The sequence below is a fragment of the Medicago sativa genome, chromosome 6, assembly GCF_051527215.1.
Source record: "Medicago sativa cultivar Bolivia chromosome 6, Bolivia_mono, whole genome shotgun sequence".
NCBI lineage: Eukaryota > Viridiplantae > Streptophyta > Magnoliopsida > Fabales > Fabaceae > Medicago > Medicago sativa.
In genome coordinates this window covers 25,746,511-25,762,349 of record NC_140754.1, presented here as the reverse complement: position 1 = coordinate 25,762,349, position 15,839 = coordinate 25,746,511, and the positions used below count along the sequence as shown (strand labels likewise).

The following is a 15,839-nucleotide window of genomic DNA, read 5'->3' as shown; positions in this document are numbered from 1 at the left end:
CACCACCACACCCCAACCCCCCGGGATAATTTTAATCAAAATCAAATTAATATAATAAGATACCTATAATTTCAAGAAAAATCAAATTAACGAAACTTTTATAAAAATCATTTTTCGTAATTTATACGCATAAACACAATAAAAAGAGCGGATAGACATGTATATATTATATTTCGACTCTTGATTGAACCTTGGTAAAAAAATGTCATTGAACCATTTTTTTTTGGTAGATAGACGAAATGGCAAAGCCATTATAAACTCACATACAGAAGTGGAGGTACCGGGGTTCGAACCCCAGTCATGGCATCCGGCCTAACAATTTCGGCATTTTTCCAGTTGAGCTAGGACTTCTGGATCATTGAACCATTATTATATGTAACAAAAATGTGTTTAAATATTTAGATAATAACAAAATAAAAATAAACAAACTTTGTTAAAAAAATATTATTATAAGTAACAAAATTTTGTTTAACTATACAGATAAAAACAAAACAATATTTAGATAATAACAAAATAAAATAAAAAACAAATTTTGTTACAAAAAAACATAATTTTAGATAACAAACTTGAGTTGGAGATAAATACAAATTCTTGGAGTATTTCTTAGGGGTTTCTCTATTCTGATTATAAATACACATTCTTATTCTCCCTTTGATTACCAAAAAACTATGTTTACAATTTTTCTCGATCTTGCGTTGTCATGCTTTTTCTCAATCATAATAAGAATGGTACTTACTTTTTGTATTCATTCTAAAGCTGCAAAGGAAAATCTCAACCACAACGAAGAAAAATCATGTTGGTATGATTATGAAGATGATTTCTATCAATTTCACCATCTTGAAGAGTGTCAAGTTAGCACCAATTCATACGGGGAAAAGCTAATTTGTGACGACAGAAAAGTTTTAATAGATTCTATGATAGACGCACACTATGCCCTAAACCTAGCCCCAGAAACACTTTATCTTTGTGTCAATATTATTGATCGATATCTTTCCAAATTCAATCCTGTCTCAACACCGATAGAGAAACTTCAGTTTGTTGGTCTCACGTCATTGTTGTTAGCTTCAAAGTATGAAGAAAGATGTAAAATTCACTACTTACACATACCGATGGAAGATGTGCGTGAAACCGAGAAGCTTATCCTGCAAAAACTGGATTGGAATTTAACAGTTACAACACCTTATGTGTTTCTTGTTAGAAATATAAAGGCGTTATCCGATGAAGACAAGATCATGAAAAATATGGTGTTTTTCTTTTCAGAGCTCAGCTTGACACATTATTCAATTGTGTGTGACCGTAAACCTTCTATGATTGCTGCTTCTGCTGTGTATTGTGCAAGAATTGTTGTTGGAAGGTATCCTTTATGGAGCAATGATTTGAAGATATGTACCCGATACTCGGAGAAGGAGTTAAGATCTTGTGCTATGGTTATGATAGAGTTCTGCGATGAAATTTGTAGAGATGGAACCATGCATGTTTTTAGGAAATTTTCAAGACGAGATTATTGTGAGGTTGCATGTGTTGCTAAACGAGAAATCTCCAAAAAACTGTTTTATCCTAGAATTTGTCTCAATATGGGACAATATTGTTCTTTTCAGTTTATTAAGAGCTTGCTGAAAGCCTTATATTAATGTATACATATGTTGGATATTTTTCATCAATTAATGTAGAAAATTCAGTACCAATTTTGGGGAATTTGTTTATTGTGTACTCTCTACAGTTTTGCTCGATTTAGTTCACAGATTTATTAACTATTGAATTGTGACCCAACTTTTTTATTATTGCTGTTTTCAATTTTAAAAAAGAGTTGTATATATATATTTTGTATGTAGATAATTAAAAATAGTATAGGTTCTTAATAAAAAAGATTTTGAGCAATGAATGGGTTATCCTCTAGAATTTCTGTTTTGGCTGCCAGTAGACCGCCGGAAATCAAATGGCTGCCTCGTATGAGTGGTTGTATAAAAATTAATGTTGATGGATCTGCTTTTGGTTCCCCATCCTGTGGTGCGATTGGAGGAGTGTTTAGGGACTGTCAATCCCATCCTTTATTCTTACATTTTTGGTTAAGAAACGTAGGTAATTAAGTGAAAGTAAAATGTAACCTATGCATGATTTTTTGAGTGAATATTTTGCAAAAGACCATTATAGGGTTTGACATCAGGAGAACCCTTTTTAAAATTAGCTTCATCATATGAGAGGGTAAGGGTATTCCATATTCATGACGTAGATTCATCTAGCCCTGCATTGCAATAATCTGATATGTGTCATCAAGTATAATTAGGTCCCCCAATTTATCTAATTAAAATGTTTATTTTTTTACCATGTCATTAGATGTAATTGGCAACTAATATCATTAATTTTATACTTCATATTATTTTAAATTATCTTATATTTCGTAAAATATATCAATACGGTCATTTCCACAACACATTTTAAATAAAATTAATCACAATGATATATCTCATTTATTTTTTGTGTTAACCCTTCGTTCTCATGGTAAAGAGGTCATGGTAACTTAGTGTCCGATCAGGAGGTAAGTAAAGATCAGGAGGTAACCCTTTGTTCTCATTTATTTTAGTTTTTGCGACTAAAATTTAGTACAAATTTTTAGTGTACCGGATACTCGGAGAAGGAGTTAAGATCGTGTGCTATGGTTATGATAGAATTGTGCAATGAAATTTGTAAAGATGGAACCATGCATGTTTTTAGGAAATTTTCAAGTAGAGATTATTGTGAGGTTGCATGTGTTGCTAAACGAGAAATCTCCGTCAAATTTAGCTCAGTTGGTAGGAACAATGCATAATATATGTAATGTCGGGGTTCAAATCCCGACCACCCAAAAAAATGAGAAATCTCCAATAAACTTTTTTATCCTAGAATTTGTCTCAATATGGGCCAATATTGTTCTTTTCAGTTTATTAAGAGCTTGCTGAAAGCCTTATATTAATGTATACATATGTTGGATATTTTTCATCAAATAATGTAGAAAATTCAGTACCAATTTTGGGGAATTTGTTTATTGTCTACTCTCTACATACTTACTCGATTTAGTTCAGAGTTTTAATTATTGAATTGTGACCCAACTTTTTTATTATTGCGGTTTTCAATTTTAAAAAAGTTGTATGTATTTTGTATATAGATATTAAAAATAGTATAGGTTTTTAATGAAAAAGATTGTTTAATAAACTTGAGCAATGTATAAAAGAAAAGGATGATTGTATTTAGGAGTGGCTTATGATCAGAGACAATGAAAAATGAGAAACAAAACTAACCTAAAAAAAGACCCTAGCTTGGTCCTAGAATCTGATTTCAATGTTAGCAAAAATAGGAAAATGTTCTCTCATGTAGAATTTGGTGTCAATGTTAGAAAGATTAGGAAATTCTTCGGACACCACTGTGTACCATTGAGATACTAATGTTATATAATATTGACCAATGAAAGTGTGTCACATAACACTTCACATGCATATCTTTTCTCTTTCCTCTTTAGATCTTCTTATCTGACACATCTTCATTGTCCAATGTTATATAACATTGGTATTCCAATGATACATAAGTGGTGTCCGAAATTCTTCATTTCCTAGGATTAGTTTATATGATCTTAAAATATATTAGATTATTACCTACTGATTCTAGTCAATTTCAACCTATTTGATTCACTTTTGACAATAACTACATGTGCATAGAGCTTCCACAAAGAGTCAAGTCAAATTCTAGACACGTTGGACCACCCTTTTCAATACTCACTATTGAAATAGATTATACTTCTTCAACAATGACATGAAGTGATGCTTGTGATAATTATACATTTTATACATTTTATTGTCAAAGTAAGCTCTTTTTAGTCGATAATATATATGATGAAAATAATTATTGTAATTTTTCTTGTAAATTATGCCATTAAATTAGTTTGGCATACTCGTGCTTGGACAATCAAGTTAGTAAGAGATTAAGAGAGTGAGATAACTTTAAATTAAAAGTTTGACATGACATACCTGATCGAACATTGTTTGACTTAAAAACACAACGCAAATGCAAAGAAAATATTAATTAGTTTGGCTAATTTAACATTTTATTTTAGGGAAAACACAACATCTTTTCCTTTCTTGGTTTCATAATCTCCTTCTGTAACCATTGTTAACCAACCCATCCATCTTAGAGTTAAGATCCTCTTCATTTATGTCTTTATCCATTTGTTTCATTTGGAGAGATAAAACAACATAAAAAAATAATTAATGATGGTGGAACCCACTCAAATGATAATATAGAAAACATAAAAGCAGTGCAAATTTCTTCGGTCTTTCTTCGTAGAAAAGCAGTGGGTTCCACGTTTTTATAATATCTCTATACAAGTTCATCGCAAACGAAACGAGAGACGTTAGCTATCTTTCTTCAACTTCTATCTCACCAACTTCTCTCTTCTCTTTTTCACCTGAACCAAAAACAGGCTTACAATTTTCTTGACAAATGTTAAGAGTTTCAATTTTTCTTTCACTCTAATCATTTGTCCTTCCAAAATCAAATCTAAGATTCAAGGTTAAATATGTTTTTTGTACATGTAATATTTTGCAATTTCAACTTTTTGTCCCTATAAAAAAAAAATTCTAATTTTTTATCCCTATAAAATTTTCTATCGCAAAAATTGGTCACTACCGCTAACTTGACTTAACAGAAGCTGACGTGGCAGTGCCATGTGTAATTCTTTTTAATTTATTTTTTTTGCCATGTACACGTGGATAATTGGTGCAGACTTGGCTTTCTTTAAAAAACAAAATTTAATTAACATGTGAAATTCCTATATTAACCCCAAATCCCTAATGTTTTTAATTGCAATCGACACATGAGTAAAGTTATCTCGTGATGAGAAGGAAGTTGATTCAACTTTGTACAAGCAGATTGTAGGTTCTTTGAGGTATTTATGCCATACAAGACATGACATAGCCTATGGTTAACTTGGTTTAAGAATTCAGTTAGTTAGAGAAACCCTAGTTTAGTGGTAACTACCTTGGTTAACTTGTAAGCCAAGCAATGTAGTTTGTTATGGAGTTAGTTTTTTTTTTTTTTTTTTTTGTGAAACAGCTTATTTATTAGAAACACCAATTATACAAGAAATACAAAATACAAATAGGTGCACAGGGACAGGTTATATATCTGATCTCAATGTATATAAGTTCTATAATGCTTTGTCAATAGATTACATTGAATTACTATCAATAAACAAGTTTGTTTCAATCTCAATTTCTCTAAGAACCCTAATTCTCATAAACTAGTTTTACACACAAATTGCACTTTGTTCTATCAGTTTGTGTTGTTGTCGTCGCATCATTGTGTACTGCTGTAACAAGGAGGGTGAGAACAAAGGAAAGCAAGCTATTTTTTTGGAAAGTAAGTGGTGATATATTGATTTTCTTGTTTTATTTTCTCCATTGCTGTAATTCTGTTTTTTGTTATACAATATTCATTGTTAGAGATTTTACATGGTAAAAATCATATATTTTTTCAAAGTGACATATTTCAAAAATGATTTTTATGAAAAGCTATTTGAAATAGTTTTTTTTAGAGATTTTTTCAAAATTTTAGTATCTAAAATTTTTTATGACAAAATAATGAAATACTTAAAATTATATTTTAAAATAAACTATTCAAACGAATTTTTCATTCGAAACTTTCGTTAAAAATTTCTTTGTTAAAAAAATCGTACCAAAAAGTTATTACATTATAAAAATCTATTTTAAAAAAAGCTTAAACAAACGGGACCGTAATCTTTTCATATGGGATGAGTCTATGGAAGATGAACCTGAAGATGTTTTTGTAGATGAAGTTAAAGATGATGGTAACAATAAAGATGTTGTTCATGTGTTAATTTTGGTATGGAGGCTATTGAAGAAGGAAAGAAGAACACTAAATTGAAGAAAAGGTTAAATGAAGAGAGAATGTCTGGAAAAATTAAGATCTTGTTTCTAGTGTTGTCCATGATTTTGAATCTCTTCTTTGTTATGAAAAATTACATGATTTGATTACTCGGTTAATTGTCATGTTCTACAATGATGTATGTTTGTTTAATATATGATAAACGTTTAGTACAAAATGTTAGGTACAAAATGAACCATCAAATTGTGTTGTGTTTTGCTAAACAAATAACATTTGTCATAAATGAACCAAATGGTCATCTAAATAGTAGAAAACATTGTATTCAAATATGATCAAAATTGAAGAAGAAAGATTGTGCAATCGACGAATACTCACGTTTGAATTATTAGATGCAGAAATTTGCACTTCAGATGGTGCATATAGTTCAGCCTGGGCAACAGGAGCATATGAACAATACAGTTTTTCATACAACATATCAGGCACATCGATCATCGCAGTTTTGATACTTGCTTATATATCTTTGGAAATCAACGATGATTTTTTAGTGATTTCTTTTCCTTTAGACATAGCAGATGATTTTGTACCTAAATAACGTTGACTTAGCTGCCGCCATCATCAAGTCTCTAAGTAACGTGCCTCCACCAAATGACACCCATCTAAACCAATGAAAGAAGCATTCTTAATCGCATTCTTAGCACCCATCTAATTCCAAATCTTGCAAGTGTTTTTTCCAGCTGATGCTCTCCTAAGTTCAGCACTATAAGACCAGAGAAGACTGCGATTGTATTGGTTACTTGAATCCCCGTCAACAACTTGTCTTGCTTTGAATGCTCGATGTTCTGGGATCTCAGTGGAAAACCTTGTTCTCACCTCATCCACAACCTCATTTAACTTGAACTTTTCATTATTCTTCAACCTATCAACAAACCTTGTCTTGACTCTGAATGTTGTGGTCCTAATAACTCTGCTGCAAAATATAAGATAGTGACACTCATTCTTGAACTTGCACAACACCCTACATCTTGTTTGCGTACGTCATTCTTTACAAATTTAATTTCCTTTCCGTTTTCAAGTACATCATCCTTGAACTATCTTAGTGATAAGTACAATTGGTGGTCAACCTTATTCATCAGTGTCAACATATGAAGCACTATCCAAATCATCTGACTGGTATTCATCATATATGACATGTAACTTATCCAGCTCTGGTGTGATAGGCTTGTTACCACCATTCCTTGGAGTTGTCTTTTTTTCCTTTGAAATTGGTGATTTATGGGGAGCATGCTTAATCCGATCTACCACCAACGCACTTTCGAGTACCTTTTAGTGAAGATGCACAATAATCTGCAGCCGGTGTTAACCACTTTATAGATGTAAAGACTAAAATTTAAATTTGTAAAATGTTGAGACTTGAAACACAAGATTAGCTAGCACTTTTTTTAAAGATAACTTTTGACATGTCTTTCACTTTTAATGGTAATAAAAATCTATACCTTGAACACATAATTTAACAAACTGTAGAAAGTAAAAATGAATAGTACTTTAATAGAAATCATATGACGACTATTTATGAGACTGCTAAAGTTAAAGTAATATTACCAGTTGTATTTGATCCACCTTCTGCATTTCACGTAAATAATATTCACTAAATTGTTCATGAACTTGAAATAAGCATGTCGCCAAGAACACTTAATTATGATTGAGCCAAATACTCCTCAAAAGCCTATAATAAAGCTGATGTCAGACTAATGTAAAATCCATGATTGAGAAGGAAATATTCATCATCTTGAATTTTGACTTTTGGTTCATGTGGTGGCCGGCTCTCCCCGAATGTACTTATATGTGACATTTTTAATATATGTGACATTTATCACATATAAATTCATTGTTGTTCAACACTTATATATGGAATCTCTCCTGAAAAGTGATAAATTCATTGTTGTTCAACACACACTACTGCACATAAGACCTTTTGCAACATCTTACATTTATATGTGACATTTTTAATAAAATGTTACACGCACCTCTCATTTTAACATGTGTTTTCATTTTTTTATTCCAGTTTCATATTTTCCCCTTCCGCAGCATCTAAAAAGTCACACTTTCGTTGTTCTCTCTCACCATTTCCGTTCTCCTCCTTCATCATTCACGTTTGAAATTTCCGCATTGAACTTCGTAAGTCTCTCTTATTCTTCTTCCTTTTTCTCTCGCAATGCATTATTGAGGTATTTGATAATTTGTCTCAGTGAAATTTGACTATGTTTTTGCAATGGCGTGCTTATTTAGGAAAGTGGTGAATTACTATTACTTTCGTCTAGCATGATGCTACTGCCTTCGTCAGTATCTCACTAGAAATTCGATTCAATTTGTGTTTGGTGATCAGAATTAGGAAGGTTAATTGCTATTTTTGACTAATTTGAAGGCACTGATTTCAGGGGAATGGTTGAAGCAATCTACCACCACCTTTTCCATGGGAATTACTGATTAGCTTGTGTATAACATATTCGTCCCCGTACCCTTTAAACTGCCAGGTACTTGGTTCCTCCCACCTCATTTTTTTTTTAAGTTAATGGAGGATGTCTGATTTTCTGCAATATCTTTTATGTGCATTTTTCTCTTTGCTTTACTTGTTTGCTTCATTTTTCTATTTTTTTTTAAGTTGGTTTTAGAATCCATTGCTCTAGCATGTACACTTTTTTATATACCAATGAAATTTGTATCTTATATGTTTCTGTTGATCTTATCTACTTTATAAGTTAGTAATAGAATCAGCATGCAAACTTTTCTATCCCCGTGAAGTCTGTATTTTATATGTGTCTGTTTGTCTCACCACAGTTCAATAGCGAGGCTAACGGCTCTCTTAAATCCCTGCCTTGACACTGGCATGGGTTTGAACGACTGACCTCTATACTTCAGACGAAGATGAGTAATTATGACACTGATGTCTTCATGTCTATCTTCGACGATATATAGTAGGTATGGTTGTTAAGGATCTAAAACTTGTCAGATTTCCATATATATTTCTAAAACCAGAATCATATGTAGTCTTGAATTGTGCGATATTTGAATTTAAATTGTAATATTTTGTTACTTATCACCCTCTAGAAGGGAATGTTTACACATATTTGAGACAGGGGACTGGGTATTTTGTCAGTAAGCCTCCTATTAGCACTTATGTTAGGCTCAGGTCCATTATAGATGTCCCAAATCTGACCTAGTTTAATATCATGTAATAGATAGACTATGTGTGTAGAATAAATAGAAGAAGGTAGGGAATTGACAGGTGGCGGTTATTTTGCTTATGGTTGTTTGGGAGAGACTCGAGGCTAGGCTCTCTAACATCCTAGGAGTTTCCAGCAGTTGTAACTTATAACTTCCTGTCATAATCCCTTTTGTGATGGGACTGTGAGCTATTTCTCATACAGTTTTCTCATGATTATAGGTAGCGTTCGAGTTGTCCGATACATTTGGGTTCCCATTAGATCTCACACAGGTAGGTGTATTGCTTCACAATAGCGAGCTGCATGAATTTTTTTCTTCTATTATGCTTTTATGTTTTTGTATTTCCTAACATTTTCTATTTATCAGCTTATGAGTGAAGAGAAGAAATTACAAGTTGATGTTGAAGGTTTTAATCGTGCCATGAAAGCTGCACGAGAAAGATCAAAAACTGCTCCAAAGAAGGTATTTTGTTTACTTCAGTGTACCTTTTAGGTGTCGAAATTCCTTATGAGTTTTGAACGCACCCAATAAAGTTAATGGATTGAACAAAAACAATTGAAATATTAATACCGATATCGTCTTTTTCATTTTCCCCTTCTCAATATAATCATCTGTTGCTTGCTTTCTTTCTCTTTTTGTTTGTGATTGACACTGATTTCCTTAGCAGATAGAGACATCTACTTCTCTTCCAGAATTGTTAATAAGTTCACTTTTTATTTCCCTTCAGTCACAGAAAGTTTCATCTCTGAAAAGCAACATGGAAACTTTATGGATTCCGGCAGCCAAGAAAGCTGAAAACAAGATTGAGATAGTCCTACCTCAGGTATGTATCTGGAATAAGTCTGCAATCTATACTTTTTCCCCTGCTTGACTTTTGTCTGTTTTTTATTGTTGTGCTTTCGTTGCTATTTGCTCATGTGTGAAATCCTATAAATATATTGAGTTTTAATATCATAATTCGTGTAGGATCAAATGAGAAAAGCACAAAAACATGTTGCCGAAGAAAACAAACGTAAAGTTGTAATGATAACTACTGAGAAGGCAGACCTAGCTGTTTCCGACAGGAAACCTTTTTGCATATCTCACGTTGATGTTGGACTGGATGTTGCAGCAGTTCGTGACGCTGTAAAAAAAGTCATTGATCAGAAGGTATTTGCTAATTCATAATTACTTAAGAATCTTGCTGGGACTTCAGCATTTCATGGAATGACCTCGTTATTTGTTGAGTTAAATGCATAATATGCTTTTTGAACTAAAAATTTGTTGATGTCATTGTATGTCCGAACATGCTCTTTGAGTTTGTCATATGTGTCCTTAGCAATTATATTTTCTGTCAACATCAAACAGTAACTAGAAGCAATGTTTGCTGATAACAGGGGTTGTCAGTAATGGTTTTTTAGCACTGATGACTCTACAAACAAAGCTGTAGTGCGTGCTGGGGTGCCGGAGAAAGGAGATAAAGGTAAGCTGGATGTATCAGAATGGCTGAGTAATGCTTTGCTGCAGTCAGGCTTCAGCCGTCGGGTCTGGGAGGGAATGTCTTGCTTGTTTGACGTGTACATGCTCTAACACCTTTCCATGTTATGAATGCAATCAATGAAAAATCAATGGATGCTCCAAATCTGGCAGCAAACCAATGATTGGCAAGACCTTGTGAAGGACCTTTTTAGTTCATTGAAGTGAAATTTTTAAGCTTAAAACTCGCAACTCTTTTAAGTTGCTTCCAATCCAACAAGAGATAAGTCCTTTTAATCTATTTTGTCTCATATCGAGCATTACTAACCTTGTGCAGTTCATTAAGGAGAAAGGGATCTCCCCCTGTTAAGTTGTTGTTCCTCAAAAGTAATGCTTGCAGTTCTACAAGTGATCCCATTGAAGTAGGAATTTTCCCTAAAAATTGTTGTGGCTCAAATCTACGTAAGCTAATGACTTGAAGTTGCTCCAACATTATGGAATTCTTCCAAATAATTGATTATTCGAAAGGTCAAACTTGCCTAACGATGCATCTTTACCATTTTCACATAGGAACGGACGAGAATTAGAGAATTTATTTTTGGACAGATCAATAGTTACGGAACCTCTGAGAAATGGTGGAATGGGCCCTTCAAATTCATTTGATGAAAGAGATAAATAATAACATTGATTTTTTAATTGAAGATTCGGAATTACTCCTTTAAAATTGTTGTGTAAAATGTCAAGAGTATTACTTTTCCCACCCTATGAGATTCTCGCGCGCCCTATTTTTTTCCAAAAATGCCCTTGAAGTTTCCGGATTTCATAATCCGGAATGGTGTTTTCCATTGTTAAAAGGGTGAAAAAATGAGTTACGAATTTTTCAGGATTTTGTAATCCGGAAACTTCATTTTTCCAGATTTTGTAATTCGGAAACTTCAAAAAATAGGGTGCGCTACATGATTTTTTTCAATAAAATAAAGTGTTATTGCTAGGATTCTTGGTGCTGCTTTGGTTGTTCCTATTTTGCAAGTTAATGTCCATAGAATCACATTAAAATTAGGGAAGGAAGTGGATACAAGGCTGAAATGTGATAATGTATGTTTACAAAGATTGCAACTTTTTATATGGACAGTAAATGGAAGTCTGCCAAATGTCATGGAAACACCAAGGTCGGATATTACAAATTTACAATGCACAGAAGTTCATTCTATGGATTCTCAGTCTGAAGAAAGCATATATGATGCACAATTACATATGAACATTCTTAGTTTTTTTTTTTTTTTTGAATCGGCGAAATATTATTAACCAACAAGCCCGTGCAAGGTGCACTAATGAACATTCTTAGTATACATATAAAAAAGTTAACACGATTTTGGTACCTAAAAACGTAAACTCAGAGTGTTAACACTTGATTTGCGGAACATTGCTTTTAATCTATTTTATCTTGTATCAAGCATTACTAACCTTGTGCTCTGTTTGGTAACTCCCTAGACTAATCACAACCCACAACCCTGTAACAAACTCGAACCCTTTCCTTTTTCTCCCGCTCAATTTCCGTATCATCAATCAACAATTGTATAACAAATAATCATCAATCAACACCATATAATCATGTTAACGTGTTTCCATCCATTGAATGTAGTGTCATGTAACTAGGTCCATCTTGAAATTATTCTCAAACTTCGATACATCTCTAACTCTGATACATCTCCAATTTAACTTGTAAGAGTTAGTAACCATAATGAATCATACATGAATTGCATTATCCATTGAATTCAGTGATAGGAATTTAACAAAGCCAAAAAAACCATATAAGTAGTAATTTGAACTATTCATTAAATGTCGTCTGATGGTATCTAAGAGGATGAATATAGAAGATGTTATTTTTATAAACGATGAACATTCCCAAATGCATATAAATTATAATTTATAAGCATTGAACTACAAGAAATAGTGACAACAATGAAATAAGCGACACTAATACAATCTCTTTTATACTCGCCCGCGTCTCTATGTAACTATTTTCAAATCAAAACCTTTCAAAGTCCTTTTACCATTTCCAAAACAAATCACTTGGATTCATTTAAATGTCTAGTACTTGGAAATAAGAATATATTATCAAAGAATATTATATTCACACCAATATAATATTCTTTTATAATATTCACACCAATATCAGACAATAAATCACAAATTATAATATTCTTTTATTATATCATTACTTTATTTAACATATAACGTTAATGAAAAAATTATACACACAATTAATATTACATGATTTTCTTCACTCAAAAAAAAAAAAGACAATTGATTTTCTATTTATGGAAGAATTTGTAGGATTATAAAACTAAAAAAATTAAAACATGGGTTTATCAAGGGTAGCTATTTTCTCTCCATTATTTTTTTTCTTCTTTCTATTTTCTTAATTTGAATCTGTTATGGACCGGCCAAAAGGATTTCAGGCCCATTACTTAGGCCCATTATTATGGCCTGGGAAAATTTTTGAAAAACTTTCGTTATGTTACTTTAAAATTGATTTACATTGACATCTCAATCAAAATAAACTCAACAAAATTATCACCCTATATAACTTGCTTGCATGTAGTATACTGACTTCTCAATAAAAATAAACAAAGCAGTGTTATACCTAAAAGAGCTTCATTTTCTCCAATAGACACCTTGAAATATGATGGAAAATAGCTCCTCCAACGTTGGAGTAAATTGAAAGTCATGAAAGTGAAGCATCTCAAAGGAAGGTCATAAAACTGAACTAGGCAGTTATAGCTTCAACATGAACATCTACTTCCAACAAAGCTATCACAACCTCAGAACAATTTTACGACCATCCTTTACAGACTGTTTTTCTTTTTTTCCCTTACATTTTGTGCTGTTTTTTGTCCTCTCATATTGTTTAAACCCTTTTGCTCTTGGTTTTGCTTCTTCTACATTCTTCTGTTATGCAATGTGCGTATATATAAGGGGGTGTATGTATGGGAATAGATTGTGAAGTGAGTGCGAGCAAGCTGGCATGGAGTGGGATCCCATTCAACATTTCTATTAAGAGTATGTACTTTTGAACTCTCCAAACATTAGTCCTTCACCAACAAAAAATTAAGTGTGGAAAAAGATAGAATATGGCAAAAATTTGAGTGATTATAAAGAGTGTAAAAAAATTTCTTTCAAAAAAAATAGAGTGTAATAAATTGAGAGAAAGAGAGACTTTCCTCTCCAAACTCAATTATATAAACAAAACTAATCAATTACAACTTTACAGGTCGTAACTATTCCATTGTACAGTAAAATAACATGGGAAACAATTTGAGTCTTGCATCCTTAGGAAACTTGACAATTATGACATCAAATTATTATGTATGAAAAATAACATTATCATTTCCAATGCTTATTAAGAATTTTTTGGGTTTGGTACCACATGATCATAATTTTTTGCGTTCTCTACATGCAAGTGGGTTAATTAGTAGTTCTTTCATGCATGTGGTTTGGACAAAGAAAATGCATGAGTTGTTATCCACCAATGTACAGTTGTCCTCTCTTTGCATGTTATTCAGATTTTATCTTTATTTTTTTACTATGTAACTTGGATTGTTTTCAAATTAGAGTTTGATTGTTCTGTACTTAGATTGTATAGTTTTTTACATTTTCCTTACTTAACTTATTGCAACAACTACATTGTGTTTGGTTACTTTACAGCTATGAGTTGGACCATATTTTGCTCAATTTTGATTTCCTCTTTCATACTTGATAAATAACTTGCACCCAATTGAGCTTTCAAACAAATTGAAAAGGGTGGAAATGGCTTAATGTACTAATTATTAATTGAGTTTAATTTTGATACATTTATAGTGCAAAAAGTTTTACGGCGTTAACTTATCACAATCTTTCGTATGTGTAATTTTAAAATTAGTTACGGTAAAATTCAAATTATTTTTTTGATTCAATTGGAAGACGTAACATGTAAGATAATTTTACCAAGGTGGTTAATGGACACGACATCTATGAATTTTAGAATTTAGGTTTTTTCTAGATTACCTCCTTTTGATTAGGGGTAATTTATCCCTCATGATATCAACCAATCAAAATGTAATATACATAAGTAACATTAAATTGTCAAATAAATAAGTCAATTTAAAATTAAAATAAAAAAGAGTCAATTTTAATTCTAATGTAACTTTTAATTTTTATTTAATTATATTTAGATGTTCAATCTTAATTAATTTACATTATAGGGTTTATAACAATTAAAATTTCACATCAAATTTCTTTCATTTGGATGTTCCTATATCTATAAGTTACATTCATAAAATTTCTTCATTCCAGAACCTAGAACACCCAAAACGTGAGAAAAAAACATCCTCTTCATTCCAATTTCTTCTTCATTATTCTTCCTATTGCTATCGATCACACGAACCCAGAACGTGAGTCCAAAAATGTATTCTTCATTCTAATTTCTTCTTCATTTTTCTTACCATTTTGATTGTTTAATTCTCTCTTCCAGAACTGCTGCCGTTTCCAATTATCATGAGAATCGCTGCCGTTTGTTTGATTCCAAACATCGTGAGAATCGTCGTTGTTTCCAAAACCGCATCAGGTATCGTGACTTAATTTTTCTTCTTGATTTGATTTTCCACTTTCGTTTATTTCTGATAACTATTAGATTGACATGGGTATGTTACATCGGCTGTGAATTAAGAATTTTTCTGAATGTTGGGGATCTTTAATAGAATGTCTTACTTATGTTGGAATTTTTCTATCTAAATCTTTGATAATTTTGACTAGTCAGACAATCAAAATGTAAAATAGGAAAGGAATATAAGAGTGTAAAATAAGAAGTTCATGATTGAATCATTTATCCTGCTGTTATTACTAATTTTGGCTAGCTGACACTACTTATTTTCAAAGTTTTTTTTCTTTTCCAAAACAAATCACTTGGATTCATTTGAATTTTAGTACTTGAGGAGTGGCCACATTAGTTGTGTGTGTGTACATTGTATCCCAACATTTGTAAGACTTCTTTTGAGACTTTTCACTTATTTAAGATAAGATTTGATGTGTGAGACTAGAGGTAAAGAAATAAAGTAATAAACTTTAGATGTCTTGTTGCCTAAGAACAACAATACTATCCCTTATATTATAACTAGTTGTAAAATCAATCTTTGAGCTGTAGAAAACACATTATGCAATCACTTCTGTAGAATCGTATACTAAACTGGATTTACAGCCTTGTTAAATTTTATCATAGTGTCGCAAGTGGAAGTATCAAAAAAAGTTTG

General features: G+C 32.0%; 1 protein-coding gene and 1 pseudogene across 2 annotated transcripts; both read left to right on the top strand.

Moving 5' to 3' along the window:
* Positions 1-665: 665 nt before the first annotated feature.
* LOC146914169 (G2/mitotic-specific cyclin S13-7-like) lies at positions 666-1,695 on the top strand. Its single transcript, XM_085720565.1, has one exon. The coding sequence runs from the start codon at positions 669-671 to the stop codon at positions 1,629-1,631; it is 963 nt and encodes a 320-aa protein (XP_085576691.1). The 5' UTR covers positions 666-668; the 3' UTR covers positions 1,632-1,695.
* A 7,908-nt stretch (positions 1,696-9,603) lies between these two features.
* Positions 9,604-10,850, top strand: LOC146914168 (alanine--tRNA ligase-like; annotated as a pseudogene). Its single transcript, XR_015016572.1, has 4 exons — positions 9,604-9,607; positions 9,768-9,919; positions 10,063-10,245; positions 10,473-10,850. The product of XR_015016572.1 is annotated as an alanine--tRNA ligase-like (transcript).
* Positions 10,851-15,839: the final 4,989 nt, after the last annotated feature.

Excerpts from the sequence above, each read along its gene's own strand:
- LOC146914169 (XM_085720565.1), top strand. The coding sequence starts at position 669 with ATGTTTACAATTTTTCTCGATCTTGCGTTGTCATGCTTTTTCTCAATC.